The 27,972-nt window shown below is 51.4% G+C and overlaps 1 protein-coding gene across 4 annotated transcripts; it reads left to right on the top strand.

Moving 5' to 3' along the window:
* Kcnc4 (potassium voltage-gated channel subfamily C member 4) lies at nucleotides 1-27,667 on the top strand. Of its 4 annotated transcripts, none has more exons than XM_032897516.1 (4): nucleotides 1-1,157; nucleotides 10,518-11,454; nucleotides 13,462-13,665; nucleotides 19,759-20,920. In XM_032897516.1, the coding sequence occupies exons 1-4, from the start codon at nucleotides 477-479 to the stop codon at nucleotides 19,812-19,814; spliced, it is 1,878 nt and encodes a 625-aa protein (XP_032753407.1). In that variant the 5' UTR covers nucleotides 1-476; the 3' UTR covers nucleotides 19,815-20,920. The 4 variants fall into 4 exon arrangements, with proteins under 4 accessions (XP_032753407.1, XP_032753409.1, XP_032753406.1 ...); XM_032897518.1 differs by lacking the exon at nucleotides 19,759-20,920 and adding an exon at nucleotides 27,584-27,667 and having other exon boundaries at nucleotides 388-1,157; XM_032897515.1 differs by having other exon boundaries at nucleotides 388-1,157; nucleotides 19,821-20,920.
* Nucleotides 27,668-27,972: the final 305 nt, after the last annotated feature.

The raw sequence follows: 27,972 nt of genomic DNA on the forward strand, positions 1-27,972 counted from the left end.
GGTTCTAGGAGCCAAAAGGTGGCCCGTGTGAGTGTGAGCGAGCGAGCGCGCTGCGGACCCTGGCAGTGCTCTGGGACTGTGCGCTTCTCTGTCTTTCTGGGGTTGGGGGGGCGTGTCCCCGGCCCGGAGCATCCTTGTGCTTGCCTCAACCTTCTGAGACCCCGGACCCCTTGGTTTGAGTCCTCGATCCTGGTCTTCACCTCCTGCCTCCCCTAGGTTCTTCCTGCCAAATCCCAACCACCTGTGCACCACAAAAAGCCAACTCTTCCTGCTCCGAGCCCCGGGGGGGTGGGGTGGGGGGGAGGCAGGGGCAGAGCCACTCCGCAGAAGGGGCCGCCACCACCTCCTGCCTCCTCCTCCTCCACCACCTCCTCCTCCTTGTCGTCTCCTCCCCCTCCCCGTTCTGACGCTGCCTCCTTGGGAAGGGTGTTTGGAGGGCAGCGGCCGCCCCAAGCCGGAGCCCCGCAGCGCTTCTTATGATCAGCTCGGTGTGTGTCTCCTCCTACCGCGGGCGCAAGTCGGGGAACAAGCCTCCGTCCAAAACATGTCTGAAGGAGGAGATGGCCAAGGGCGAGGCGTCGGAGAAGATCATCATCAACGTGGGCGGCACGCGACATGAGACCTACCGCAGCACCCTGCGCACCCTACCGGGCACCCGCCTTGCCTGGCTGGCGGATCCCGACGGCGGGGGTCGGCCAGAGTCGGATGGCGGCGGTGCAGGCAGCAGCGGCAGCAGCGGCGGCGGCGGGGGCTGTGAGTTCTTCTTTGATCGGCACCCGGGTGTTTTTGCCTATGTGCTCAACTACTACCGCACGGGCAAGCTGCATTGCCCCGCAGACGTCTGTGGGCCTCTCTTTGAGGAAGAGCTCACTTTCTGGGGTATCGATGAGACAGATGTGGAACCCTGCTGCTGGATGACCTACCGGCAGCACCGCGATGCTGAAGAGGCACTGGACATCTTCGAGAGCCCGGACGGGGGCGGGGGTGGCACAGGGCCCGGCGACGAGGCTGGAGACGATGAGCGGGAGTTGGCCTTGCAGCGCCTGGGCCCCCATGAAGGAGGCTCTGGCCCTGGTGCTGGGTCCGGGGGTTGCCGTGGCTGGCAGCCCCGAATGTGGGCGCTCTTCGAGGATCCCTACTCATCCCGGGCGGCCAGGGTGAGTGGCAGAAGCCAGGGTCTCCCCATCTCGGTGTCCAAGGGTTTCTTGGTACTAGTGTTGGTAGGTTGGATGGGGAGGGGGGTGGAAGGAGACTGGCATACCTGGCAGACTATAACTGCCTGCCTCCTAATCCCCCCCCACCCTCGCCCCTTGGGAATACGCCCCACCCCCTTCTCTCCTGCGTGCTCCATCAGGAGATTGCACACATTTAACTTACTACTTGGACTTAATCCGAGCTGCCTGCTCCGGCACATGCCCCTCAGTGGGTGGCATGCCTTGGACTTCAGCATTTCTCACTCCTTTTTGATCAGCACAGTTGCCCTCTACAAGACCACAAAGTCCTGGAGAGATTAAATTTGGCCTTTTTCAGGGGTGAGATAGATCAAGAGAAGGAATCCTGGATTATGTAGGACACTTACCTGTTTCCATCCTGCTAGCTGTCCTGTATGCAGGCATTTCAGATGATCCTATGATTTCCTATGCATTTCAGAGAAGGGGGCACAGTTTCCAGAATACCTGTCTCATAAAGGGCAGAGAGCCCCAGAACCCAGGCCTCCTTTCCTGATTAAAGACCTCTTTTCCTAGAAGCAGGCCATGTCCCAAGGCTTTCTGTACCTCTGTCATAGCTTGGCCTCTGCTGAGGTGGAGTGAGAAGTAGACAGGAAAAGCCACCTGCTTTAGGCTCTTCAGGATCCCAGGACAGTGGCCAGCCACAAGCTTCCTGGTGACGATACCAGATTTGTCACTGCTCTTTTGTTTCTGCTGCAGCACAAAGTGGCTTCCCAGAAAGCCCTGGTTCAGGTTACACTGGAAATGGATGTATGCGGAGCAGGGGAAACAGGTTGATTTAGACAAGACCTGGTGCCTGACCTGCAGGTGGGAGGGGGTCCTAGAAAGATATGTATTTATTCACTCACTTTGATATCCTCGGCCAGCTAAAACCCTGAAGAAAGAAGGCTTTAGACTTTAAAAAAAATAGAACCCCTGGAGGTTGGTATCTGATCTTATAGCCTTCGCCTAAAACCTGTCTGGGAGACAGAAGGGAAAAAAGAAAAGCCATGTGTTCTGCTGTGTCTGGGGTATGCTTCTGGAAGCTGAGGCTGGATTGATTGATTCCTTTGGCACCCCAAGTTGTCATGTTAATGAGTCTCAGAACCTTTCCATCTTTCTTCAACACCCACTAGGCTGGTCCTCAGCCTAATCATGGGAGGAAAAGTTCCATTTCCTACCCAGGGGAGAGCTCGGTGTTGAAGAATGCAGCTAAAGGGATAGGTTAGTCTGGTGTGAATACATCTCCTGCCTGAAAGAGAAAAGAGGTAGAGGTCTTAGCAAGAGGTCCCATACAGGGCTGGGACTTGAGGTGGCCACTGGAATTCTGATTCCAGGCCCCTGTCTACCCTCAACTGCTTTGATTTATGACCTTGTAGTCCTGAAATCAGCCTAGATGGTGGAAATACAGTGATGCCCCTGACCAGTGCCCCTCTGTTGTGGGCTTAGCACCCCGACAGTGGCTCTTAGCTTGTCTTTACAGGAAAGCAAGTCAGGCACAAGTCATTGAGACAAAGTTGTGAGGTAGGCAGAAAGGGGAACAGTTCTTAGAAGAGCTGACTCAGTGAGCCAGGCCCTCTTTCTGAGCATTCTGGGACCTCTGCTCAGTCCCCCCACCCCCTGGAATTGTGAGAGGCTCTACCATCAGGTAGAGGGTTAATTCTCCCATTTAAGCAGGGAAGGGAACCAAGATTCAGACACATTAACTGTCTTGTCAAAGCCGCCCTTAGTTTCCAACCTTCAGATCATTAGTGCTGATGTGGACCATCCTGTGGCGCTCTGGCTGGCACATGAGCCAAAAGGCTTGCCCGCAGCTGAGGAACACAGACAGAGACCAATTCTGAGATGTTCCTGGACACACAAGTGGGAACACACAATTCATAAAAAAGAAAAGAATAACAATTCTTCACTGAGCATCCTAATTCCAGGGCTTTGCTATGGAGATAGTCCATTCATCTCTGTTATTCCTAATGAACTTAAAACAGTGCCCACATAGCAGATTGAGGCTGGGAGCAAGAAAACCACTGGCCTGGGATCACAACACTGGTGGCAGGGCTGTGAATCAAAGCCAGGGCTCCTTCATGCCTAAGACTTTACTCCTGTAACTACCATGTGCTTTCCCCCACTGAAAGGCTGCTTGCAGGATGGAGAGGTGCTGGTTCCCTGTGCCAGCCTGCTTGATGTCCTGAGGTTCTTTTCTTCTGTGAATAAAACATCAGGTACCCAGGAACCAATGGAACCTAGAAGTCCAAGGGAGCATCAGAGAGGACACTTGCTCTGTCCCTCCTTAAGACCGGAGAGTGCAGTGTCATAGAGTTCTGAAGCTGTATCCGTTTTCTCCACTGACCCCAAGTTGGCAGAACTGTCCCCCACAGGAGTTCTGTACTGTTGTATACCATTCAATCAGCTGAAGTTTTCCCCAGGAGGAGTTTGCAGCACTAGGGGTTTGTAGACTCACCCGGGAGGGCTCATGAGGGCAGAGGAGCCATGCTCTGGGCCTTGAGGCATCTCTTTACATACAACAGTCCAGTCGTTTGACTGGTGCATTATGACAGGAGCAAAACAGACACAAACAGAAAGCGAACTGAGCTAATTAGGAAAGCCTGTTGCCTAGCTACTGGCCTGGCCATCAGCTGGTCCACTCGGAAGGCTCCTAGGCAGGATGACCACCCCTGCTGACTTCACTGTATTCAGGATGCTCCTGCAGTTCTGTTCCTGTGGCTTGAGCTGAGGGCAGAGTGGTTCTATCCTCCGCCTCGTGGACACTGCCCTGGGGCAGAGCAAAGTCTCCCTTGGCTGTTGTATAACCCAGTAGGAGCCAGGAGGGCCTGGCCCGACTCAGATCTCTAGAATCTGAGAGCAGACTAGAGGCCTACCTAATGGGATCCTGAGCTATCTTGATTCCTTGCTCTGTTCTCTAGAAGTCCCAGGATGAGTTGACTTCAACTCAGTGATTATCTGTACAGAGAAGGGGCCAAGGCCCTTCTCTTTTGGCTGAGTTTCCTGGGCGGATCTTTTTTCCTACTACATTTCCCTTCAGAACATAAGGGGGGAACAATAGGATCCCCAGTTATCTCAGGAGAGCGGCTAGAAATGAATATTCTTCTTTCTCAGGCATCTACTGTGTGTTAGGTGCTTGACTGGGCTTTCGTCTGCTACCTTCTCTGGCTCAGGATAGGCAGTAATTGTTCACCTCAGTGAACAGACAAGAACACCAGGTCACAGTGATACCTGTCTGGACAGCACCTCCAGTAGCAGTAGGATCCAAACCCAGGTCACATGAGTCCACATCTGCAGCCACTCCTGCCTCAGTAGCTCCAGCCCAGAAAGGCTTCCGAAGGGCTTGGGGTGGCTGTCACCGGAGAACCTCTTCTTCCCTTCCACTCCTATCCACTTTGTTATTTCTTATCATTTCTCGAATTGTCCGGGTCTGACTCCTGTCTCTCACTTTTTCACCTTGTGATTTGATAAGTAAAATAAGAGGTCAACCTTAGTTACAAATAATACCAGGTTGTGGGGCAGAGGGTCAAAACTCATGTTCATCTAATGGTCTGATATGGTGGGTTGTCACAATATTCATGACAGGCTTCAGTGAGAGCCAGCACTTGCTGATGCTGTCCCAGCTAGGGTGATTGGATAGAGTAAACATGAAATAGGAGTCTAGAAGGGTAGTGCCAGCCCACCCTGGGCAGCCCAAGGCTGCAGACTTTGCTGATGCCGCCTCAGGCAACCTCCCAGGTTCCTCCCAGAGCTGTTTCTCTTTCTCATTCTGAACAGATCAACATTTGCCTCAGAGCATCTTGTCTCTGGATGATGAGTTGTTTCTGTTTGTCACCATTTTCGTAGGGATGTGGAGTGGGGGAGGGGAGCAGAATTAAATTTGGGCTGTTTTGGAGATCTAAGGAAAGAGCAGGCAGAAGCAGAGTTAGGTAGCAGAGGAAAGCCGGCTCCTTGATCCTTAATCTCCATCACGGACATTGCTAGTGTAAATGCTGAGTTCTAGCCACTTACAACATCCTGTGCACAGCCAACATGCCGCAATAGCCCAGCTTCCTGCTAGATTTTCCTTCTGGCCAGGAAATGGTCACCCAGTGCTTAACCAGGAGTCCTGTCCAGAAGTAGGTTTGGCTTGCTCTGGAGAGCTGTCAAGGTGCTAAGTGACTTGTATCTGGAGGTTCTCCTGGGCATACCTTTGTCACCTCTAGCCTCAGTTAGGTGGCTAATCCCATCTTCTGATTGCTTGCCAGTCCTATGAGAAGAAGCTGTGGTCTCCTTGACTCTACTCATCTAGAAGACCCTTACCTAGCACATGACAGCTCCATGCTGGGCTTTAGACATGTAGAGTACAGTGATCTGAGGAGAACTAGAGCAGGTAGAATGGATGGCAGGAGAGAGAGCTCGGTGGCAAGAAACAGTAATATTAGGTGCACTGTGATGGGTGCTGTGGTAGGTGTGGAGAATAAAGTCCAATAGGCAAGGAGGAATGTTGAGTCCCACCTCTAAATGGAAAGGGGCTTCTAGGAGAAAGTAGAAAGCTAAGCCAAACGGGTCTTGTAGGATAATGACTTACCTCCCCATATAATGGGTTAAAAAGAGGCGTGCTATAAGGAACACATGATACCCAACTCGGCAGAGTCAGGGACAGAGTTGTCTTTCCAGGGAAGACAGGTCTGCCTAGGACATTGATTGACCAAGGGGCTCTTGGTCAGACCCCTTTGGTTGAGGACTCACAGGTTCTGGGTAGGTCTGTGAAGCCTTTCAGCAAGGATGAACACAGGCGAAGGCTAGCTCTCGTGACTGCTTACGGCCAGGGCTGAGAAAGGAGGAATGGCCCTCAGCTAAGCCAGGACCGCCTGCATGTCCACTTAGGAGCCAGGAGCTGCCTTTCTTGACTCTGTTCCTTCTTTTCCGTTAACTCCAAGGCACCCTACTCCCTGTTCAGCACTGTCTGGGTAGGAAGCTCTGGCTTTACCCAGAGGCTCAGCCCCTCACCCAATCTCCACGGATCTTCCTCTGCAAGCGTCTTTGGCTGTGTTCTCAATTTTTCCTTCTCCTACACGTCTTCCTTAATATAGGTTTTCGGGCATGAGTCTCCTTATGTTTATCTGTCCATCTGTCTCTCTGGCCCTCCTTCCTTGGACTCCCCTCCCCAGCCCCCAATGATTGTATTTAGTTCCCATTGACTAGTGTCTGTCACCTCTCCCCTCACCCAGCCTGTGCCAGATTCCAGACACTCCGTGCTTTGTGCTAAGTTTCACAAGTATCATTTCTTTTCATTCTCAAAGCAACCGTATTAGGCAGAGTCCTCTTTCATCCCTCTAAACTGCAGACTTAGGGCCTTTGCACTGTCGTTTCTGCTGCCTCGGGAGCTCAGCTTTTCCTTTTAGGTCTCCGTTCAGGCCTCACCTCTTCATGGTGATGTGAGCTGAACACCCTCATTTGAATAGTGCTCCTACTCCATGCCTCCTTTCTCTGTGTCCCCATAAAGCTCACACCATTGGGTATGCAGTCAGTGTAAGCTTCCCGTTTGTCACCCGCTTCCTTCCACTGGGTTGGAAGGTCCAAAAGGCCAGAGTGTTGGTCCATATTTTTCCTGCTGTTCCCAGCACGGTGGCACATAGTAGGTGTTCAGCTTTCCACTTTGTAAATGACAATTCTAAGGCTAGTTGGGGCTCAGAAATTCACAGAGGTCTCATAGGCAGTCGGTAACAGAACCTAATTGGAACCCAAAAGTGTGACCTTTAATTTGTTCGAAGACAATGGAGTAGGAGAAAACGCTGGCAATTTGGCTGACAGTTGCAATACTGTGGGCCTTTAGATATAGACAGGTCCCTTGAAAGCCACAGTGGTCAGCATGTGTGTATGGGAGAACAGGGAACTGATAGGAGGCGTACAGTCCTGACAGTTAGGAGCCTCCAATCCAGGATGCCCACCTACCTCCTCTAGCAGGCACAGCCAATTCACACCAGCCATTTTCTGCTTGGGCGGTTTTGACTTCCATTAGAATCTACAGCCCGTGTCCTCATGCCAAGGAGAGAGGAGACAGCCTCAGGCATAGAGTCGAGGACAAATCCCTTCTAGCCCTCCGGTTTCTTTGTCTCCAGAAGCTGAAAGGGAGTTGACTTGTACAGACTTCTGAGGATTCAATGATTAGTCATTTTTAGGCCTGGGGTGGGAAGTGTCGCCCAGATACTACCTCTACCTCAGCTTGGTCACCATTTTATGGAATACTTAGCAGATCCTAGGCATGTGCTGTGTTGAAACTCACTTATCCTACAGTGGTACTATGAAGTGGGTATTTATACTGCCCCAGAACATAAAGAGAGAATGGCAGCAAGGGTACAGCACTTACCTAACTGATCATTGGGGCAACAGACACCCAGCGAGGCTGCCAACTCTTAAGCTCTGCTTTGCCCTAAGTCAGGCAGGGATTGCTGAGGGGGGCTCAGGCACAACTGATAGCCTCGAAGCGGGCTAAGGCTCAGGCACAAGCCGTGACCTCTTGTAGGATGCCATTGCTAGAGTTGCTGTCTCTTGGGATCTCTTTTGTCCTGGGCAGCCTGAGTCAAGGGCCTTGTGGGAAATGAAACAGTATCCCTTCCTCAAGGATGAGGCCCAGCAAAAAGCACCAATTACACCAGCCAACCACTTAGGAAACAATGGCCTGAGAGTAATGTAGAGGAGAGGAATACTGTAGGTTACTATAGAACTTTATGGCCATTTGTGGGACAGCTCTGTGTTAAATAAAACAAAAGCCAAGGACAAGGAGACCATGGGATTGGGGTTGTTTCTGTCCCCCTGAAACTGGTCTGGGCCTGTTGTAAGTGGCCATGGCAGAGGCAGCTGAGGAAGGCAGGCAGTGGCGAAGGTTGGGCATCTCCCTCCTGCCTCTGCTCCCTATGCTCAGCCCCTTGGCAGCTCTTTCTGACCTTGTTTTTCCACATCGCTAATTAACCTCATGCTTGGGATCCCAGATGGGCTGACTCTGCTGGCTAACAGTCCCTGAGAGAGAGAGAGAGAAAGAGAGAAGAGAGAGAGAGAGTGTTTGATTGAGTCCTAGCAAAACTAAAGTTCTGTCCCCACCCCTTACTCTGGTCCCTTCTGCTTCTTGGAACCAGGACCCTGGATTGCCACAGCCACAACCTGCAGCAGCCCGTGTTGTCTTGGCAGCCATGTCTCAAGGGAGGACATGAGGCCAGCAAAAGCACTTGAAATGTACTTAACTGAGGAGAAGTAGGTAGGAAGAGCTGTAAAGTAAGGAAAATGTCTATGGACCCTCCATCTCAATGTGCTCCTTCCTTGCTGTTTATGATCAGCTCATCCTAGCTTAAGCGTAAAGGAAGTAACCTCTCTTAGTGTATGGTAGGAGACCTGCCCTATGGAGGTACACATTCTCATGCTGAGGGGACAGGCTCAATAATCAGGGCCTATACTTCTGGGCCTGGGAAATGGCTCTGATAGTGAAGATGATATGGTTTAAGGGTATAAAGGGAATGCACAGAGCACACGATTATTGGTTCACATCTGGTTCTTACCTGCTCTGGGCAGTATGGCCCCAGAATAACCATGCAACCTCTCTGATCCTTGGTTCTTTTTATGTGACGTGGAAAGATGAAACCTGCCTTCTATGTCACTAAGGAGACTGAAGGCAGTGACACATATAAGGTGCCCAGTAGTTCCAGGAAGAGGACAGATGGTGAATTTCATGTCCAAAATTCCTTCCTTGCCTTACTTCTGTCCCAGAGGGCCTGGGGATAAGGACTCCGGCCTGCTTTTCCATACCCCCTATTTTCCACTGGTATCTTGCACTGCTTCCTCCCTTTTACTGTAGGCACACCACAAGGAAACCCCCTGCCAGGCAGACCTGACTGTTCACTGGATGGGGATAAGGACAAGGTCAGGTAGAAACTGGCAGGGCAGGCATGGAGTTGTGAGTGTGCAGCCAGGGACTTCCCTCAGCTGCCTGCATAGGTTCAGTCCTCTACCCGGGAGGAGGCCAAGCCCCGTTCACCACGCAGGAGCAGGAACAGTAGAGACAGAAGGCTAGACCGCGACAGGGAGCATCTTGACAGTGCTGGATGGAAGGGAATGAATAACAGATGAAGACTGTAATTGGTGTTATTACATGTGAAGTTCATCTCCATTCATAATGGCCGGCCACTTACTACAGCCGTTCCTCTGCCGAATTCTGCTGTCACCGTTCTAGCTGAGATGCCCATGACTGTCAGGTCATCTGACACATGCCTGCTGCCATTCTGATCCTGATAAGTATAGATCATTTTGACTTTGGAGCTGAGTGTCCCAGCTAACATCAGGGAGTCGTTGGTTGTTCTGAGAAAGCCCACCTATCTCCTGGCATAACCCTTAAATGTCCCCCTTCCTGGATTGATTACCTAGGCAGAAGGTGGTTCTAGGTGGTAGGTGGGGCCATGAAGGTAGGTCATGAAGATCAGTTGGCAGAGAGAGGTTATTCCTTGCAGCCCTTGTTGCTGGACATCCCTTAAAGTAATAGAATAGACTTTTACCTTGAGTGTGTATCAGGATTTCGTAAACTGGATGGTTTAGTAAAGTACTTCTTTGACTCCTGTCCCCTTCAAATTTCTCATTCAGTGGGTTTGTGTGGCTGGAATTTGCATCTCTAACTTGTTTCCATGCACCTGATGCTTCTGGTTTGGGCCCCCCTTCAAGAGGCTGATTAGTGCAGCTGTAGTATGTGGCATACCCTTCACCTGGGAGCTTACGAGGACAGTGGGAATACTGACCCTTCCCTAAGCCTCCCAAGTCAACCAGGTTTGACAGGGTTTTTACCTGGTTTGTCCACACACCACTATTCGAGAAGTATTAAATCATGAGATGGGCAGCTCTGTAGTAGGCAGGGCCAGGCAGCAAGGGGCCTGACTCGTTTCCAGACAAAAGCAGCCTCTGTCTTCTGAGCACCCTGACAAAGATTGGGAAGCATTGCCCTAGATCAGTGGAGTGACTTTCAACCTTCCTAATGCTGAGACCCTTTACTACAGATCCTCGTGTTGGGGTGACCCTGAGCCATGAAATTATTTTGTTGCTATTTCACAAGTGTAATGAATCATACATATCTGATGTGCAGGATATCTGATAGGTGACCCACAGGTTGAGAACTGCTGTCCTAGAACATCGGTACTTACAGATCCTCCTGTGTCTTTACCTTAATCCTACCCTGTGACTAGCGATGGCCTAGGAACCTGCATGCTCATGTTCTATGAGTTGAGGTCACTGTTCCCAGTAAGGCCAACCGTCGCTGACTTGACAGCCATATCCTATTCTGGCCCACAGGTGGTAGCCTTTGCCTCTCTCTTCTTCATCTTGGTCTCCATTACCACCTTCTGCCTGGAGACCCATGAGGCCTTCAACATTGACCGAAATGTGACGGAGATCCACCGGGTAGGGAATATCACCAGCGTGCGCTTCCGGCGGGAGGTAGAAACAGAACCCATTCTTACCTACATCGAGGGCGTGTGCGTGATGTGGTTCACTCTAGAGTTCCTGGTTCGCATTGTGTGCTGTCCTGATACGTTGGACTTTGTCAAGAACCTGCTCAACATCATCGACTTTGTGGCCATCTTGCCCTTTTACCTGGAGGTGGGATTGAGTGGCCTGTCATCTAAGGCAGCTCGAGATGTGCTGGGTTTCCTGCGTGTGGTGCGCTTTGTACGCATCCTGCGGATCTTCAAGCTCACACGCCACTTTGTGGGGCTGCGTGTGCTCGGCCACACACTCCGGGCCAGCACCAACGAGTTCCTGCTGCTTATCATCTTCCTGGCCCTGGGTGTGCTCATCTTCGCCACCATGATCTATTATGCTGAGCGAATCGGAGCCAGGCCATCTGACCCACGGGGCAATGACCACACCGACTTCAAGAACATCCCCATCGGTTTCTGGTGGGCTGTGGTCACCATGACAACGCTTGGCTATGGGGACATGTATCCTAAGACATGGTCAGGAATGCTGGTGGGTGCGCTGTGTGCACTGGCTGGTGTGCTAACCATTGCCATGCCTGTGCCTGTCATCGTCAATAACTTTGGTATGTACTACTCCCTGGCTATGGCCAAGCAGAAGCTTCCCAAGAAGCGAAAGAAGCATGTACCACGACCACCCCAGCTTGAGTCACCCATTTACTGCAAGTCTGAGGAGACTTCACCCCGGGACAGCACCTACAGTGACACCAGCCCCCCTGCCCGGGAAGAGGGTATGGTCGAGAGGAAACGAGCAGGTGAGTAGGGCTTAGGATCCCTTTCCCCTATGCAGTCAAGGAAGCCCGTGAATTTTGGGTCTGTGCTATATTGTGCAAGCTTCACTGTGTGTAAGATGAGCTTCTGGGAGGGCAAAATATTAAGACCAACTTTTGGTCCCATGTTTTAATGACCTTGGCGAACACCACCAGTGTTTGTGGAATGAGCTATCCTTCCAATGTAGGATGTGCAGACAGTACATGGGGACTGTATGTTAGGAAGACTGGTTTCTAGTCCCTTCTTGCCCCCCTTGCTTTGTTCCCAGAAGCCAGTTCCTTCCCTTCTGGGCACAACCTATCAATGGGAATGACATATCAATATCCTATCCTACTCTGATGAGACCCAAATGGGTGGTGGCTGTGCCACATTTTGAGAAACTAGAACAAATGCTGGTGCTGATATGATTAGTCGGAGAGCAGGGCAGCTGTTCCTCCAAGGTGCATCGACACATGAGTCACCTCTTTCCCAACATTCACGTCTGCTGTCTCTTGGCCTAATAGCTGTGATAACGTAACAGCAGTGGGAGGCTGCCTTCTGTTCAGTAAAGCTGGAGTGAGTCCTGGGCTCACAGCTTGACATGGATAGAGGGGGACCAAGGAAGAAGTAGTCCAGGATCTTTGGGAAGAGGCAAAATGGAAGGAGCTGATGATGTCTGTGTCCTGAAAGGAATAAGACCAAGCATCAACTTCTGTCTTTCCAGGGAAAGTCCACTCAAGAAAGCTCACCTGTTCTGGGTCAGGAGACAAGAGGGAAAATCACTATAGTCCCCAGCAACATGGGAGGAGGCCAGAAGACAGGAAAGGCACTATCAGATCCGTTGGGCAGGGTTCCCAGGGATGGTGGACCAGGGCTAGAATGTGACTGGGGATCAGTCTGCTGAGGCTGGGCTCAGCAGAGCTGAGAGACTGAGGAAGCAGTTCCTGGTTAAACTCTAGAAGTGGGACTAGTTTTCCAGAGAGAGGCCTGAATTCAGACATTTCCCTGTGACCTCACCTGTGCTGGGGTTAGTTGCTCTCTAGGATTAACTAGACTCTGGAGCATCCCTGACTAAGACCTTGATAGAGACGCCTCCTTCTGTTGGCACTACTAACATGGTGCCCCTTCCTGGCCCTGTTAGGAATCTAAGTGTGTTCTGAGGTCCAATCAGAACCCACAGAAGATCCTTATGACCAAATGCAGAGGGTCTTAGGTAACCTTCTAGATGTGCACAGCACAGAGGCCCTTATCCTGTTTTTTTTTTTTTTTTTTTTTTTTTTTTTTTTCCGGAGCTGGGGACCGAACCCAGGGCCTTGCGCCATAGGCAAGCGCTCTACCACTGAGCTAAATCCCCAACCCCCCTTATCCTGTTTAACTGGCCACACCGAGATTGTGGGTGGCCAATGCCGGAGCCACTGTCTTTAAGCCAATTAACTCCACCACATACCATCAGGGCTACAGTGACTGTGCTACTCTCCAACAAAGGCAGGGTGGTCCCCACAGGGAAGACTTGAATTGGAGCCTCTTCCCTTTATCTTCCCAGACATAAGAGAGTCGTGCCCCAAGCCCTTCAGCATGGCCTAGATGCCTGAGGAAAGAAATATCTGCCTTAAGTGGTGCAGGGAGAAAGCTGGAGACACTTCTGAGTATTTCTGGCACTTGAGCCACCACCCATTATCCCTACCAGCCAGGTATTCTCTGAGGAATGCAGACTCATCAAGAGCCTACCTGAGCCAGACCCGAGGGGAAATGAGAATTTGTGCTTGCCAGGATTGATCTCCTGGGACAACCTCACAAGCCCGATTGGGAAGTACTGCTGCTGTAGGATGGATGTCTGTGCTGTGGTCCAACCCCCAAAGGAGGCTCTAAGCCAAAGCTGAGAGAAGATCCTTCAGACGGAGCACAGGCATTCTGCCTTTGCTTCCTGGACCTGGGATCGGAGACCCCAAGTATCTCCTTTTAGGAAGACCCCAGCAACCATCTTAGCTTCCTTTCTCTCTGTCCCCCTCCAGACTCCAAGCAGAATGGTGACGCTAATGCGGTGCTGTCCGATGAGGAGGGAGCTGGCCTCACCCAGCCCCTGGCCTCGGCCCCCACCCCTGAAGAGCGTCGAGCCCTGAGACGCTCAGGCACACGGGACAGAAACAAGAAGGCAGCTGCCTGCTTCCTGCTCAGTGCTGGGGACTATGCCTGTGCTGATGGCAGTGTCCGGAAAGGTATGGCTCCCTGGACTGGGCAGGTGGGGAGCCCCCCAAAAGCTGAGTCTCCCCAGCCCTCCCCACAGAGCTCGAGGTCTCCCCCTCCCCTCAGCCCATGGCCACCATCTCCTCTGCCTTGGATGCGCCCTCGCTTTTAGGACGGCTCTCCTAATGCCAGTGTATGGATTAAAAAGGTCTCTAGCATCCCCTGTGGAGCCCCTCCCTCAAAGGTTTCCACCCAGTAGTGGACATCTGAGGGGACACTCTATCACCTCCCTCACTCTGGCCCTGCAGCAGCCTTTAGGCCTAGCCCACAGGGTCATATGCAGCCTCCTAAACACTGCCAAAGCTTCCCCAGGGAAGCAGACTCAGGGATTTCAGGTCTTAGGTCTTCAGACCATGTTTCTTCAGTTTTTCCCCGGGGACCTGGATCCTAAGGTGGACTGACTCATATCTGCAAGCTGCTAGCATGTGATGGGTATGGGACAGAGCCAGGGGTGGCTATGAGTAGGTGGGCAGGGAGAGTTCTCTCTGAGGAGTGACCTGGAGTATCTTCAAATTTAGTGGAGCAGCCCTTTTCCTACCTGGCAAGGGAGGCTGGAATCCTAGCACCATGCTCCCAGCGCATGGCAGAGACAGCTGAGGTTGGGCTGTGCAGCTAGAGGCTCTTAGCCTTAAAGGAGGAAGGGAAGCAGAAACCATTAGGGTGATAAGGGCCCATGATGGCTGAGAACCACGAGGCTCAAGACCCATTCCTTGTCCTCCCTGTTTTCTGATCCCACTTGACCTTGCCTGTCCTATGTCAGAACCTCCCCAACATCCTGCCTCTTTCCAGGAGAAGCTGTGATCCTCCCTAAACAAGTATCCCCCACCAAGTTCTCCCTCTGGCCGCTCTTTTACCAACTAGGTTTCCCACAGTCAACTTCTCACAGTTCCAAGTCCCAGGCTGAGACTGGTTTGAGTCTGTCAAGAGTAGTAGTTGCTGCAGGAACATCCCATGATGCTTTGAGACCCTAAAAATGGCTCCTAGGTACCCAGTCCGGGTAGACTCCTGGGTACCTTCCTGTGTGATTCCTAGGCATCCTGATTTGATAAGCTCCGAAAGGCGGGCATTCGACTTTGCTGGGTACACACCTTCCTCAGTAACAGCAACAGGAGCAGCAGTCTGGCGCCTGGAAGGAGATGGCCCAGAGGCCCCAGCTAAATAGCTATAGGTAGAGAGTGTGCAGAGCTCATATACGTCACTTGCCAATTCTGTGCCCCAGTCTTCAGGCCCTGGACATGCCTTTCTCGATTTACACTTCAAGAATGCAGAAATTCTTCTGCATCCTCTCTTACACCTAGAGAGCTGTGCTCAGGCCGCAGCCTGCTAAGAAAAGGTATAAAATGTATCCTCTTCTCCTGTGGAGGACTTCAGAGCACAGAGCTGGAGGATGAAAACCCTGGCTTCCCTTCTTGTGCTGTGAGGTGCTTGGTAGAAGAGACCATGGGAGTACAGGTTAGGAGAGCCCTGACGGCGGGCGCTCCTACATGTACAGGCACCATGCAGAAGAGCCTGCATCCCTCCACTTTGTCTCCCTGGGGTGCCTTTGGGGCCCATCTGCTCTATTTTCAAGATGCCTCCACACTGCTTCTTGGCAACAAGCATGTAGCTCAGCCAATTAGAGTGACCTTCGAGAGGGAACAGGTGGGTTGCTGGGAAACAGGGCCTGCTAAGCAAGTGTGGCAATTAATATCACCAAACTCCCAGTGCGCACTTAACAACTTTCCCCACACCACACCTCTCTGCACTTATCTAGACCTAGGACAAAGAGAGACTGAGTCCGGGCTTTTTCCAGCCATCAAACTGACCCCATCACTAACCAGTAGTTTCCAGTGAGCCAGGAGTGCATGTGCCACCTCACTGGGGAAGGAACGTGCTGGAAGCTGTGGGGTCTCTGTGAGGCTGAACCACCAAAGAGCTAGAGGGAAACAGGACAGGACACAGGTCCTATGGTCTGCCCTCAGGAGCCCAGGAGACTGTTAGGAAGCTACTCCCAGCAAGGAGAGAAGCCTCCACCTCAGTCTGAGACCACCTACGTACCCAGCCGAGTCTGTTGAAGTAGCATGGAGCTTCCTTGATGAGGAGATGTTCCTCTTGACCCATGTGCCTTTTCTTCACCAAGGCTGTGAAAAGTCCCGGAGTCTAAACAACATAGCGGGAGCAGCTGGAACCAGTCTGGGGCTGTCTCCACTGGCATCGAGATACAGCTCGCCCTATCCTCCGAGAAAGCTCCTGCTCTCGCACCCCTTCCACCCTCTCACCAGCCCCCACCTGGCCACTCAGGTCCTTAGCCACACCCATGGCCTTGCTCAGCTCTGACACTGGGACACACATCTAAGCTGACATGTTGACATGCCACCCCAGCCCCTGTCCCTCCTGAGGTCTGAGAGAACAACAGACAGGAACTTCAGTCAGGGTGGAGACTTTGAGTCCCTGAGCCAGACCTACACAGCACCGGGCTCCCCCAAATGTTCAGCCATGGAGCCTGAGTGCAAGGAGGAGATACTCACAGGGCTCCTCCCTCATAGCCAGTCTCCTGAACCATGGGTGCTGGCACACTCAGGCCTGGCCGTGGTACATGGACTATCGAGAGCAATTCATCCTTGCCTTCGAGTCATACCTACATTTGTATTTTAATCACAGAAATTTCGTTTGCTTTCCTTATGGCCTTTAACTAATAACCAAACAGCTTGTCTGTCTGTCTGTCTGTCCATCCCATACCAAGATCAGCAGGTAACAAGGCTGTCTCTCGGGGCATTTCTGCTGGTGTAGAGGGCATTTGACTGCTTAGAACAGCAAGCCTGTGGCTAGAGCTGCCCTGAGAATAGGACCTGGTGTTTTCCAGCTGTGACATGGGGCACAGGTGGGAGTTCCTAGAATCTAAGCCCGGGACTTGGTGCAAGCCCTGGGCAGGGTGTCTGGGTGCAGGGAGGCCCTCCTCCCTGGGGCCTGTGCCCAGATTCAGCGGGTGACACCCTGCGGCCCACCCAGCATCCCATCTGTGCCCCGTGCTGCAGCATCTCTCCATACTGCTTCCTCTGCTTCCGAGACAGTTTGCTCCCTCTCCCGCTCCCTCAGATTTCCAGCCCTGCCTCTGAGTCACCTGCCACTCCCACCCAGCCTCTGCTCTGTATTCCTGCCAGAACCAGAGACTCATCTAATTTCTATAATTAAGTGTATTCATTTACCTAACGAGCCCGGGAACAACAGGTCTGTGAGTCATTGGGTGAGCAGGGGTACACCTTGCACAGGGCCAGCCGAGGGGAAGCGAGGAAATGGAAGCTACCCTGCCCACACCTGCCACTGGCCCCACCTGCTCCCAATAAGCCCCTTCCTCAGCCTGGGGCTAAAGAACAAAAGCCTCAGCCACCACATTGCCTGTTTCACCCGATGGGAATTGACCTGACAGCAGGGCCACGTGCCTGGCAATTTTAGAGTCAGATTATGCAACTTTGAAAAGGGAGTGACTAAGGAAGGCCCATATTGGCTCCCTACAGGGTAATCAAGATTTCTGGTGAGATAGCTTTAGGGACCTGGCAGGAGACTGGGACCAAGGGGGGCAACTCGAAAGGTGGTATAAGTATAAGATTGTTTCCTGGGGTCAGCGTGCAAAGCATGTGACAAACATGTCTGTCAGCGCTGAGCAAACACTAACTAGATGACCCTCTGAAAAGATCTGTTAGAGCAGGCCCTGGGACACTCCACTTGAGCTGTGCTCTATAGGGCCTGATGCTACTTGCTCTCAAGAGTGAGATGTCTTCTGAGATAAGGAGATATAGAAAGGTGTCATGGGTAGGGAAGCCTGTGGGGTAGGGTAAGATGCTGTGTCTGAATGCAGCTCCCCATGGCAGGTTCACCCCACCCAGCAAGGCTCCTGGCACCAGGAGACTGTGGTCTGACAGAGACATGATGAGCCAGGTGTCCAGTTTAGCGGTACCACAGCTATTTTCCCTGACTTGCCGTTCTGGTTCGGGGAGCTGAGGCAGCTATTTCTGTGGCAACCCTCAAGTTGTCAGGAGCCCAAGTTTCCACGGCACCCACCGCCTCCTCCCCTCTTCCCTCCTACAGGGATGGGCACACTCATAGCACCCCTGTGGGGGGCACAGATGTCCCTGGGCAGCACAGTGCGTCTGCCAGGCTGAAGCCCCCAGTGCTTTGTTGGAGGGATGGGCTCCTATACATGCCCCTCCCCCCATCTCCGGGCTCAACAGGGAAGAAACAGGGGCCCACTTGCTGGAAGAAGTAGGTAGGTTATCTGCCCTTAGCTACCTCAGGACTTTTGTGCTTGCTCAGTGTCCCAGGAAAGAAGGAATCCATCGTTGACAGAATCTCCATGTATACTAGACCCTTCCCTAAGAGGTGGTGGCCTGTACAGCCTCGGGCCCATCCAGGCCTTGAATGAATATCCTTCACTAGCATTAAGGTCTCTCCCACCCAGACACTGAGGACACAGTTAATATTTCCCTGGGTCAGACTTGGAATTGGATCTGTTACTTTGGCTTTTAGAAACTTGGCCCTGTAGCTGGGGGCTGGGCCCCTTCTTAAAGGGCAAGCAGGCAGCCCAGGAAAGAACTCCTAGCCTTACCTTCCGGTCTGTCAGTACTACTGACAGCCCTGGAGTTAGCCTCACAGCCCAAGCTTTAGGGCAGGAGGCTGTGATGGACCACCAGTGGGAAGGTGACTGCTCAATTACAGCTAGGGAGATAGATGATGAGTGCTGGCTCAGACTGCCATTCACAAAGTATCTAAGAGAGCAGGGCCCTGGCCAGTCTCCCTTGGGAGCTCCTGCACCATCCCTGGTGAGTTATGCAGGTTAGCTTAAGACTCCTAGAAAGAATCCCCCAACTATCAGAGGACCCCAAGGGCAGAGAGCATAGAAACCATTGACAAAAGCCAAGCCACCCGAGGCCATTCTCTGCCCAGGGCATCTTAGGGTGACCTGTATATAGAGTGCCCAAAGTCACTCCCCTTTTCCTTGTGAGTAGGGACCAATGGCTGCGTATTTCTGAATGTACACAGACAGATCACTGTTAGGAAAACAGGGCAAAAGGTGGCTCTGACTTGCCCTCAGAGATGGAGCATTGAAGAGCCTTAAGCTTGCTTTTGTGGTTTCCTGAGGGATAAAACTCAGATGCAGGAACTCTAGAAGGCTAAGGGGGCTGTGTTCAAGGAGGAGAGTTGGGGCCAGAGCCTAAAGGAGATGGTAACAGGTCAACGGGTCGCTCTGGGATGAGAACGTGTTTTTAGCAAAAGCTTTTAACGCGAGTGCCAGGGAACCAGAGTTGAATGTCAAATGATATGCCCGCCTTTAACTGCAAACCTAATAGCTATAGTAGTCAGTCTGGGAGGCTGAAACCTCTCCACACTGTTAGCTATCTAGACAGTGCTGCCACTGGAAACTAGGGGAAAGACCCAGGCTGTGGATATCTGAAGCTGAGGTTGTGGGTCTTCCAATAAGATGCTGTGTGCCAGCTTGCCGTGTGCCCTCTGCCCACCCCTACCCCCACATGCCCCAGGGCTCTGAGGGTGTGGGTGTGGCATGGCTCCACACTCTAGAGACATCTTCTCTTGCCCCTTGGGATAGTGGGATTGTCCGTGGTGGTGAGAGAAGATGGAGCTCTTTGGGGTAGAGCACAAATTGAGTAGAGAGCAGCTGGGGTCATGGTCCAGAAGCCATAGTCCACATCAGGGATTTCCCCATAGCCTCCCTGCTAAGCTATATACAGTTTGCTAAGGCTCCTCTGGCCGCTGCACTAGGACGCTGAAGGCCTGAGATGGTAGCAGTTCTTGGAAATGGTTACCTGGGCTTCAGCATCGCCTGGGTCTCCCCTGCCTGGAGGCGGGTTGAAGGGCTCACTCCACTCCTGTGCCACCCCAGCTCTTCCCTGCCTCTTAGCCCTGGGTCCCCTATGCCTTCCAGCACTGTTCTTGGCTGTTTCTTAGCCCACAGCCTGTGGGTCAGAGGCTGGCTGGCTTCCTTCTAACATCTTGTTTTTTTTTGTTTGTTTGTTTGTCCGTTTTTGTTTCTCCTTTTCTTTTGCTGAACTCTTTACCCCACCCCCTGCCAGAAGGCAATGTTGAGCCGAAAGCGTGCGTCCCAGTGTCTCACACCTGTGCTCTTTAAACACAGAGACCTGCCAAGACGCCCTCTCGTCCAACTATGCCCATGCTGAAGTCCTCACCCTCTCTTAGAGCGGCACCAACGTGAGAAAGACAGACAGACAGAAAGCCAGAGGCTTAGGAAAACTCTGGAACCCAGGCACGAATCTTTTGCTGGGAAAGATATCCTTGTTTGCACAAGACTGGTGGAAAAATCTCCCATGCAACTCTCAGGGCCCAGAGCCACCTGCGTCTGATACTCTGTTCTACTGTACATTGAAGAGACATATATGCACATATAGTATCTATATTCATACATACTATATACTCTTGTGTGTAGTGCACGTGCTACTGGTGGTCTGTCTTCATCGTTAGGCTATGTCTCCCAAGTCCTCTGCCCACCCTGTTTCCCCACCCCCTCTTCCTTCATGGATTGTTTCTTCTGACCATGTTTTTGGGATGTCCCAGGAGAAGTGTACCTGGGCCCTGCCCCTCCAGCTGGGTGGTCCCAGGCTGCTCTCACTTGGGGGTGTTCCCCTGCCAGCAGGCGGCCTGCTGAAGCCAGTTGAAGGCAAGATTGCCCTTCTGGGGTCACTGCTTCACTAGCCCAACCCCACCCCAGATTGGGGTTCTACCTCCCACCCCACACCCCAGTTTGGGGGGCACTTCTAGGGGCTCTTTTGCAGCCTCTGTCACTCCTTCCAGCGCCCCTTCTGTGTCCGTGACAGAGGGGAGTTTCATTTCTTTTGTGTGTCTCCTTTGTCCATTTCTTTTCAAAGATGCTGCTGGGCAGATGGAAGGGGATCTGTTTGCCCATCTGGCTCAGGGGTCTGAGAAGGGGACACCTTGGGCAAGAGGAGACCAGTTGCAATACTGTACTTCCTGGCCAGTGGCCAGAGGATGCGTGCAATAGCAGAGGCCGGGTGACCCCTTCAGCCTTGGCCTCTGCCCCTCCCTCGGCCCTTCCTGCCCACCCTTGGTATTGGTCAGTCCTTTTCTAAAGCTGTCCCCTTGTGTGTGTCTGAGGCACGCCTAGGCTGGGCCCACTGTGCCCTGTCTGCATGCCCTCAACTGTCATGCTGTGCTCGAGTACCAATAAAGACATCTGAGTGTCCTGCTGCTCCTCTGTGAGCCTCTGCCTCACCTCTCTTTTCTGACTGTGGGTCTGTGGGTAGGTGGGGTGGGGGGTACTTCTGTGAGGTCCAAGGAAGCTACCACCTGTGTGTAAGGAGTGCAAGCACACCTGAGCCTAACTGAGTCCCCACCAGGGACCCTCCCTGTGGCTCGTTTCCTGCATTTTACAGCTAGCAGGCAATTCTCCAAAGTGATCTGTAGGAAAGAAATCAACTCTAAACCCCTGGGTCCCCAGCAGTGTCCTCACAACCCGCTACTGTCACCTGAACCCACCATAACATGAAACAAATCTTCCTTATTTGGGGAAGTCCACTATGTGCCTGCTCGTTTGTACAGGGACTTCTTTCTCCCTGCAACTGCAACAGACTAAATGGGCCAAGGCCCTGGGGAGGCCAGCCATTGCAATGACTGCATGATGGCTGATGGACTGAAGCCAACACAAGACTGGTGGCACAACCATGAGCCTCTTGGGGATGGAGAGTGAACATACACTGGGTACGTGGGCTAGGAAAGTGCCCAGCTCTGGTACACTGGTGGCTCTCACTAGTCCTTCCACTCCAATGTAGGAGCATACCCAAGGCTGGTTTATGGATATACAGGTCTGCAGCTACTCAGAAGGGCCCCGTGCTGGGTTTAGGACGCTACTGTCATCATGGTTGTCTTAGTCAGGGTTTCTATTCCTGCACAAACATCATGACCAAGAAGCAAGTTGGGGAGGAAAGGGTTTATTCAGCTTACACTTCCACGTTGCTGTTCATCAACAAAGGAAGTCAGGACAGGAACTCACACAGGGCAGGAACTTGGAGGCAGGCAGGAGTCGTGGAGGGATGCTGCTTACTGGCTTGCTTCCCCTGGCTTGCTCAGCTTGCTTTCTTATAGAACCCAAGACCACCAGCCCAGGTATGGCACCACCCACAATGGGCCCTCCCCTCTTGATCACTAATTGAGAAAATGCCTTACAGCTGGGTCTCATGGAGGCCTTTCCTCAAGGGAGGCTCCTTTCTCTGTGATAACTCCAGCTGTGTCAAGTTGACACACAAAACCAGCCAGTACCGGTACAATGGTAGAGTTACTAATCTCCAACAAGATCTGTGGTTTCATTTGTACTGGGCCCTATAAATCACACGGCCAGGTCTAGGTGCGGGCTCGAGACTCCTTCATCCTCACTCTGTCTAAGCATAAACTGAGTCACAGGAGCCTCCGTTTAGCCTTGATCTCCCACTTACTAGCTAGATAACATGGGAGCCACTCTTCAAATTCATTTTCGTGCCCGTAAAATTATGGTGCCTATCCCAAACATGGCATTAACAAGCCTGACCCAGGCTCAGGGGTCTGCATACAGCATGGAGATCTACAGTAAATGCTAGCTCCCTCCTCACCCTTGCCTTCAGCTCAGTCTTTTTTTTTTTCTACAGATTTTTTCATGTCCAAATACACTCAGTAAAGGACAAGAACACACCCAGTGCTGTCTAGGGCATTACAGAATGGCAGGGTGAGGACCACGGGGCCCCGGGGAAGAAACAAACAAGGGGAAACCTATTCCTAAAGGAACATGGAAAACCAGCCGTGAGCCTGGGCCAGCAGCAGAGACAGGGCGGTGGCAGGCGGCCAGTTGTCAATTAAAGATAAAATCTCTCCTCCAACTGGAGGGCAGAGAGGGCTGTGCCCTCCTCCCACCCCCCACGAGAAAGCCATTTACAGCCAGGCTGCTCAGAGAAGCTTGGCCAGACGATAATGGGATGGGATGTACTGCTGGCTCCCTAATGACATTACGCATCAGGGCCCACATCCAGAATAACTGTTTTTTAGTTTAGCTGGGTTTTGGGTTTTGTTTTTAACATAAATATGAAACCATATTTACAGGACTGAGAACCTAGCAAACAGCAGAGTATTGGATGCCAGGATCATCCGGAGGGGAGAGAGCTGGGCTACACAGTGACACCTTCAGAACCCTGGAATCGACTCTTACGGTTGCCCTTCTCTGGGCGTGCTCTTGTCCTTTTCTGTGTATGTTTGGACGTGAAGAAATCTGCCTACAGTAGAAGGCACACTCCAGGCGTCTGCTGTCCCCGGGGCCAGACTTGAGTCCTAATTTGGGGGCTGCCTTAGGGAATGGAACAGCAGTGGTGGTTGGGATGGGCCTTTGGAGTCAGAGAGATTCGAGGCCCAGATCTGTTGTCTCAGGATCCTAGTCCGAGATTGCTGCCGGAATCTCCATTCCTCACCGTCTAACAGGGTAAGAGTGGGTACACTGAGCTTTAGGAGAATGGCACAAGGTGGTGCCAAGGAAGTATGGTCACTGCTTACTGAGCTGGCAAGAGAGCCAAGTGGCCGAAGACACTTGTTGCTAGGACCGACAGCCTGCATTTGATCCCAAGGACTCGCATGGTAGGAGAGACCTGATCCCTGCCAGTTGCACACAAATAAATAATTAAAAGCCATTGCATTTAAACAAATATGGGTGGAAGGTTACCACTGGAGCGACCTCCACCAACAGCAGCAGTTTGGTTTGAAGCTTTCACTTTTCAAAGGAAGTGCTGTGAATTAACCTTCTCTCAGTGAGGCCCTGTCCTTCTTAGCAAAGGAATTGTGGGAATAATTCACAAACGGCATGCATTTGTTTTGCCTGAGACATGCGTGTAATACACACGGAAATGCATTCTAAGATTGGTGTGACGGTTTGCTCCACAGAGAAGAAAATGCAGCATGGCATGTAAGGTCCTACCTTCAAAGTCACAGTCCTGTAAGAGGCGAAGCTGGGATTCAGGCCCAACTGTACTGCTCTGCGGACTCAATGCATCTAAACCAAATAAAGTTTAGGAGGTAAAACCCCTGTGTGGAGCTTTTAATGTTTTTCACTTCCTTAATTGAAATTGATACCTTTATCAAGATAAGAAAACCAAGGCTAGAGGTAATTCACTCTTTCATGTCTGTGTACACACACACACACACACACACACACACACACACACACTTGAGATGGGACATCTTGGCTTCCTTAATTAATAATCAGGTGGCAACATCTAGCCCAGGGAACGACAGATACCTTCTTAGTGCAAAGCCAGTAGAATCTTACTTTCTGATACGCAGAAGAGAAACTCGGGTGTGACTGGCTTGGAAACCAGGTTACTTGAGGAGCAGCTTGGCCTGGAGATGAGTTGGTGGAAAACCAACTCTTGTTCTCAGATACTTGAAGGGCGTTCTGTGTTCATGGGCTCAATTTTTGATAGAAATGTTAAGGAGACCGATTGGATTCAAAAAATGTTTGTGGGCTAGAGAGCTGGCTTAGTCAATAAAGTACTTGCTTTTCAATGATGAACTATGTTTTTAAAGGCTGGTCATGGCAGTGTGTTTGTAACTCTAGCACTGGGAGGCGAGACAGGCAGATCCTTGAGGCTTACCAGCCAGCTAGTCTAGTCCCCTTGGCAAGTCCCAGGCCAGCTAGAGACCCTGTCTTTTAAAGAAAGAAGAAGAAGGTGGATGCACATAAGGAACAATATCCAAAAATGTGAACACAGACACATATAGACAGACAGACAGACACCTTATTTTTGATCCCTTCACAAATGTAGTGGAAAAAATATTAGAAAATATCCCACATCAACTCAGCAGGGAAGCCTGATCTCCCTTCCCTGCATTTCACTGTCCCCCAAGAGGTGGCACTGTGAACATCTATCTGGTCAAGGTCTTCAAGCTTTCTAACAAAATGGCCAAAATTAGGAACCGACCACTCTGTAGGCTGAGGGGATGCCATTCCTAGAAGGATATGGAGGCACCAGTAGCCGAGTGCTTGTTGTGGGAAGAATTTCTGCCCGGTGTGCGAGGTGGTTAGACCTCTGACCGAAGGCTGACTCAGCTGGAGCAGGTCCAGAACCTAGAGATTCTGGGAAGACTCAGATGAGCTCTTTCCCTGATGTGACTTTTCCAAATTCCTGCCATGGCAAAGAACATCTGTGACACTTCTAGTCAGCAGGGACTCAGTAGACAGGCTTGGGTTCCCACGTGACCCAGCACTCACCACCAGAGATCCCTGTGGCGTTGTCACAGTGAATGCTTTCGTCTAGCTCGGAGCTCCAAGCCCTTTGCACACGACCCGACCATACTCACACACTAGCTGGATGTGAGCTAGCCCTGGGGACTGTAGTCATCATCCTCAGGCCCCAAACAGCGTGCATTGCTCTAGAGGACTATCAAGGACTCGTGAGACCTGGCTGTCTCTTAAGTACCCCAGTTGTACCTCCCCCCAGGTGTCTGCTTGCCTTTCCAGGGACTCCAGGGAAGGGTGTGGTAAAGTATTTACTAGGGTCGTTAGGGATTAGATTATTGCAAACCACAGAGTCCTGCTTTCAGCCGACTTTGGGTCCCTGTTACCTAATGCAACAGACTCTGGTTGTCGGTAAGGGCCCCTTTCTCCTTCATCCTCTCTCTTAAGTGACCTTACCCACTCACATGCTTTAAACATTTGCAGAATGCTGATGACACCCATTTCTAGTCCCATTTCAGAAATCCCCTCTCACATCTGTTTAGTCATTCAGCAAGCGCACAGTGGGCCTCCTTCATTCCCATGCTGCTCTCAACAATGTCGTAGCATCTTTCCTGTTACTCCACATGGGACTTCACCCTCTAACGTCCCTCTCTCTGCACACACCCTAAGGCTGGCCAGAAGCCAGACAGCAGTGGCCCTACCATGTCACCTTCTCACTACTTCACGCACTCAGTTCTCAAACACAAAACTCTCAAGTGCCTGTGCTACGTCCTGGGGGAGGGGAGTGAACAGGACTCCTGCCTCCGCGTGTGCTAGAGCTTGTGTGCTAGAGCAGGACACAGGCCAGACATGCTTCTTTTCTGGCTTGGAAATGGATCTCAAATGTCCTCTTCCTGCCCCCTTCCAAAATCGGTGCAGTTCTGCTGAGGTCCCCAGCCTGGTCTTTATGCAAGAGGCACCTCCCAGCTCCCCCTCCCCCAGCCTTGTGACCCCCATGACCCCTCAGCTCTTCCATTATCATCACTGATCTACACTCAGCAACCAGAGAGCAACTTCAAATTGGAATGAAGATCCCGTTCCCCTTGGAACCCTTGGAGGCTTCCTTCCCGCTGTACTTCAAGGAAAGGAAAAGTCCAAGTCTGCAGGGGAACGGGGTTAGGGGTTGGGGCACAGCTGTTTCTCAACCCATTTCCATACCCCACCTACCCCCACCTCTGCAGACTCACCCCACCTCTGAATTCAGATCCCAGGGGCCCCCTAGCTTGGCTTTACCCTTAGCTCTTCCTCTCTGTTCTCTCTTCCATTTTCCTTGTCTACCCACTTCAGCCCTTTGCTTGGCTGAGTTCTTCTTACCCTTCACATGGGGCAAAAGAGCCCATGCTCCCAACCTCAGTGTGCTTTCCTCGCCAGGTCCCTGCCCTCATCCCGTCATATATATATATATATATATATATATGTATGTATATATATACATATATATATGTATGTATGTATATATATATATATATATATATATATCCTTTTGCCATTTCCCTTTCTGTGATCATTGGCAGTGTAGCAGTTATCTTTCCTTATTTGTGTGGCTGTGGTATATGTGCACGTTCCTGTTGCACCCGTACACGTGGAAGTCAGAGGACAACCTTCCAAAGTCAGGTCTCACCTTCCTTCACTGCATCACATCCCCCAGGCTGGTTGACCCATGAACTTCTGGCAGATTCTCTCTCCTGTGTCCTCTATCGTGTTGTAGGAGTACTGGGACTACAGATGCACGATGGCATCAGGCTTTTTCTATGGGGTTTGGGGATTAAGTCCAATTTGGGGGATTTGTTACAATGCAGCAAGCACTTTTAGCTGCTAAGCCACTTTCTAGACCTCTGCATGCTTGCTCTATCTATCTATCTATCTATCTATCTATCTATCTATCTATCTATCGATCCATCTATCGAAACTCTCAACATAGGTCTCATTAATTCATCTAGGCTGACTGGCCCACGAGCTCAGTGGATGGATCTACCTGTCTTTGCTGTCTCCCTTTCTCTAGTGCGACAGTTAAAGGTGGATACCTCCCTACCTGGACTTTTGTTTGTTTGTTGGCATGGGGATCTGAATTCAGGTCCTCATACTTGTGCAACAGACACATTGCCAATGGAGCCATCTGTCCCATGGAGCCCCAGTTGGTCTTCTGTTGTTTTCTATCTCAGCCAGCTGGTTTTCTTCATGTTTCTTCTCGTCCCTCTGTACTGCTGCATATTTGCCCGTGTGTATTGCTAGAGCCTAGCACAATCCTAGGGGCTCAGTCCCTATTTTATGAATGAATGAGCAAGCAGGAGACCAACCAAGCCCACAGTTGCTGAGCTCAGCCGTGCCTTCAGTTGGCTCAGGTGTCTCACTTCTAGGGCATTCCTGGGAGCCCTTGGGGAACATGTGAAAGCTGTTCTCTTTCCATTATACATTTCCTGCCTGAGAAGCTGTCAGAATAATGAGAGAGAGAGAGAGAGAGAGAGAGAGAGAGAGAGAGAGAGAGAGAGAGAGAGAGAACAAGCACAACAGCTCTTCAACTCTCTGCCTTCAGAGCTCTCCATTTTCTACCTGATTTGGGGGGCGGTGCTAGTGGAGTACCCCTGCCCTACTGCAGGCTACTCAAGAGTACTGACTCCTCCTGGCTTCTCTTGCAGAGTAGATGCTCAATGAAATGTTTAACCAAATGAATAAATAACAAGAAAGAAAGAAGCAAGCATAAGAAAACAAGATAAAGAGGGGAAAAGGAAGAAGAGTTGAAGACTAATGAAAAAGAGAGGATGAAGAGGATGAAGAGGAGAGTCCTTATCAGTCAGGAAGGCTGAAAGTGAGGCTGAGAAGAGGGAAGGAGAACTCTGGGACCCAGCTGCCTGGTCCAGCATTCACCTCTAGCCAGTACTGCCAAGAATCTTATTCTTCATGAAACCCCAAGCCTCATGGTCCTGCCTAGGCCTCAGGTGGGATGGCAGGGTGCTTTGGTTCACTGACCAAGAGGGGTTTCCCACTGTCGGGTCATATACCCTGGAGTATATTTCCAAAGTAGGAA

The sequence above is a fragment of the Rattus rattus genome, chromosome 3 (assembly GCF_011064425.1).
Source record: "Rattus rattus isolate New Zealand chromosome 3, Rrattus_CSIRO_v1, whole genome shotgun sequence".
In the NCBI taxonomy this organism is placed as follows: Eukaryota; Metazoa; Chordata; class Mammalia; order Rodentia; family Muridae; genus Rattus; species Rattus rattus.